The 1507-nt window shown below is 46.4% G+C and overlaps 1 protein-coding gene across 1 annotated transcript; it reads right to left on the bottom strand.

Annotated features, from left to right (window-relative positions):
• Positions 1-201: 201 nt before the first annotated feature.
• On the bottom strand, positions 202-1202 carry LOC109752328 (uncharacterized). Its single transcript, XM_020311221.3, has 3 exons — positions 996-1202; positions 841-903; positions 202-732 (listed from the first exon to the last, which is right to left on the bottom strand). The coding sequence occupies exons 1-3, from the start codon at positions 1083-1085 to the stop codon at positions 547-549; spliced, it is 339 nt and encodes a 112-aa protein (XP_020166810.1). The 5' UTR covers positions 1086-1202; the 3' UTR covers positions 202-546.
• Between the last annotated feature and the right edge of the window lie 305 nt (positions 1203-1507).

Consider the following 1507-nt stretch of genomic DNA (forward strand, 5'->3'; position numbering starts at 1 on the left):
CAAGCTCAAAATGAGATTTTACTCCAAACTTATCCTGTTTTGAGACTTGCAGAACAAAATGTCTGAAATAAAATATTTAGGATCAAGTCTATACTTAAACTTGATGGACAAAAACATACTTCTCCCATCTATAAATACTTCCTCCGTTTCTAAATATAAGTCTTTCTAAAGATTTCAAAAGGAACTACATACAGAACAAAATGAGTGAAGCTACATTTTAAAATATGTCTATGTACATTCGTATGTAGTTTCTATTATAATCTCTAGAAAGAGAGATATTTAGGAACGGAGGGAGTAGGAGTAGTTTACATCATCAATAAATAACACTGTTTCCATAAAAATCTCTACTCAGAAATCGCGCTATCTCGATCTCTAAAATCTTCATAGTTCTACATTACATGCCTTTCCGAACCTGTAAAGAATGCCTACTCGAATCGGGAGAAAGTAACTACCACTTCTATCAAAAAATCGTATACATATTACAAAAAAATCATATATATATTTGCAAGTGATCTAAGCTAGTTAATAGGTGGTGTGTAAAGCTAATTAGAAGGGTGCGGTAGCAACATCTCGTTCCTCGGCGGTGCGTCCGTACTGGTGGTGGCAGCAGATACCGTCATCGTCAAGAAACGCGTATGGATTGAACATGTCATAGTCATCATCACCCTGGTCGTCGTCCTCGTCGGAGTCGGCCATGGAATCCCTCCTGACGCCCAGCACCGGCTTGAGACCCTGCAGCACGCAGAAGCTCCATAATTACCAGCTGGTTCGTCGATCACAAAACTGAGACAGAAACCGGCGATCGACGATGAACTAATTGCTGGTCATCTATACACGTACCTCGGTGAAGATCCGGACGGCGTCCTCGAAGGAGTGCGTTCTCAGGACGTACAGCGCCGCCTCCTGCAGAAGTGGATAATAGTACATCTCAGAGAATGGTCTTAACAGATTGAGGAAGATGGAGAGCTGAGCTAGCCTCGGTGGCGGTGCCTCACCCTCGCGTACTTGAGCTCGTGGAGGGACAGCGCCTTGGGCTCCCACTCCATGGACGCCATGCTCCCCGCGGCGCCGGCGTCGGGCCTCATCAATCTTAGCTTCGCCGGACGTGGAGTACGAAACGTGTGATGCGTAGGCCGGCCTCCTCGATCGCTTGCAGATGAGAAAAAATGCGTGTATGTCCACGGCTTCGTGGTAGGTCTCGGTGCGTGGTGAAGGAGAGAACGGAGTTCCCCTGCTGTTCGCTATTTATAGCATGATGATTGAGGCGTCGGCCGGACGAAGAGAAAGTACGCACGAACTCCATACGTGTCGACCGCGGAGGCGCACACGTGCGTCGTGGGGGTGTCGTGACACGCGTGGAGAAACGGGGATGGAGAGCAATCACCGTGTCGTAGTCGCCGACCCTCATAGCATGGTTAATAGTGTAGCGGGCTGCTCGCTATAAAACAGTGCCATGTCATTTATAGCCCATTTTATAGTCAATATATATAATATTAAATTAAAAAAC

The sequence above is a fragment of the Aegilops tauschii genome, chromosome 4 (genome assembly GCF_002575655.3).
Source record: "Aegilops tauschii subsp. strangulata cultivar AL8/78 chromosome 4, Aet v6.0, whole genome shotgun sequence".
Lineage (NCBI taxonomy): Eukaryota > Viridiplantae > Streptophyta > Magnoliopsida > Poales > Poaceae > Aegilops > Aegilops tauschii.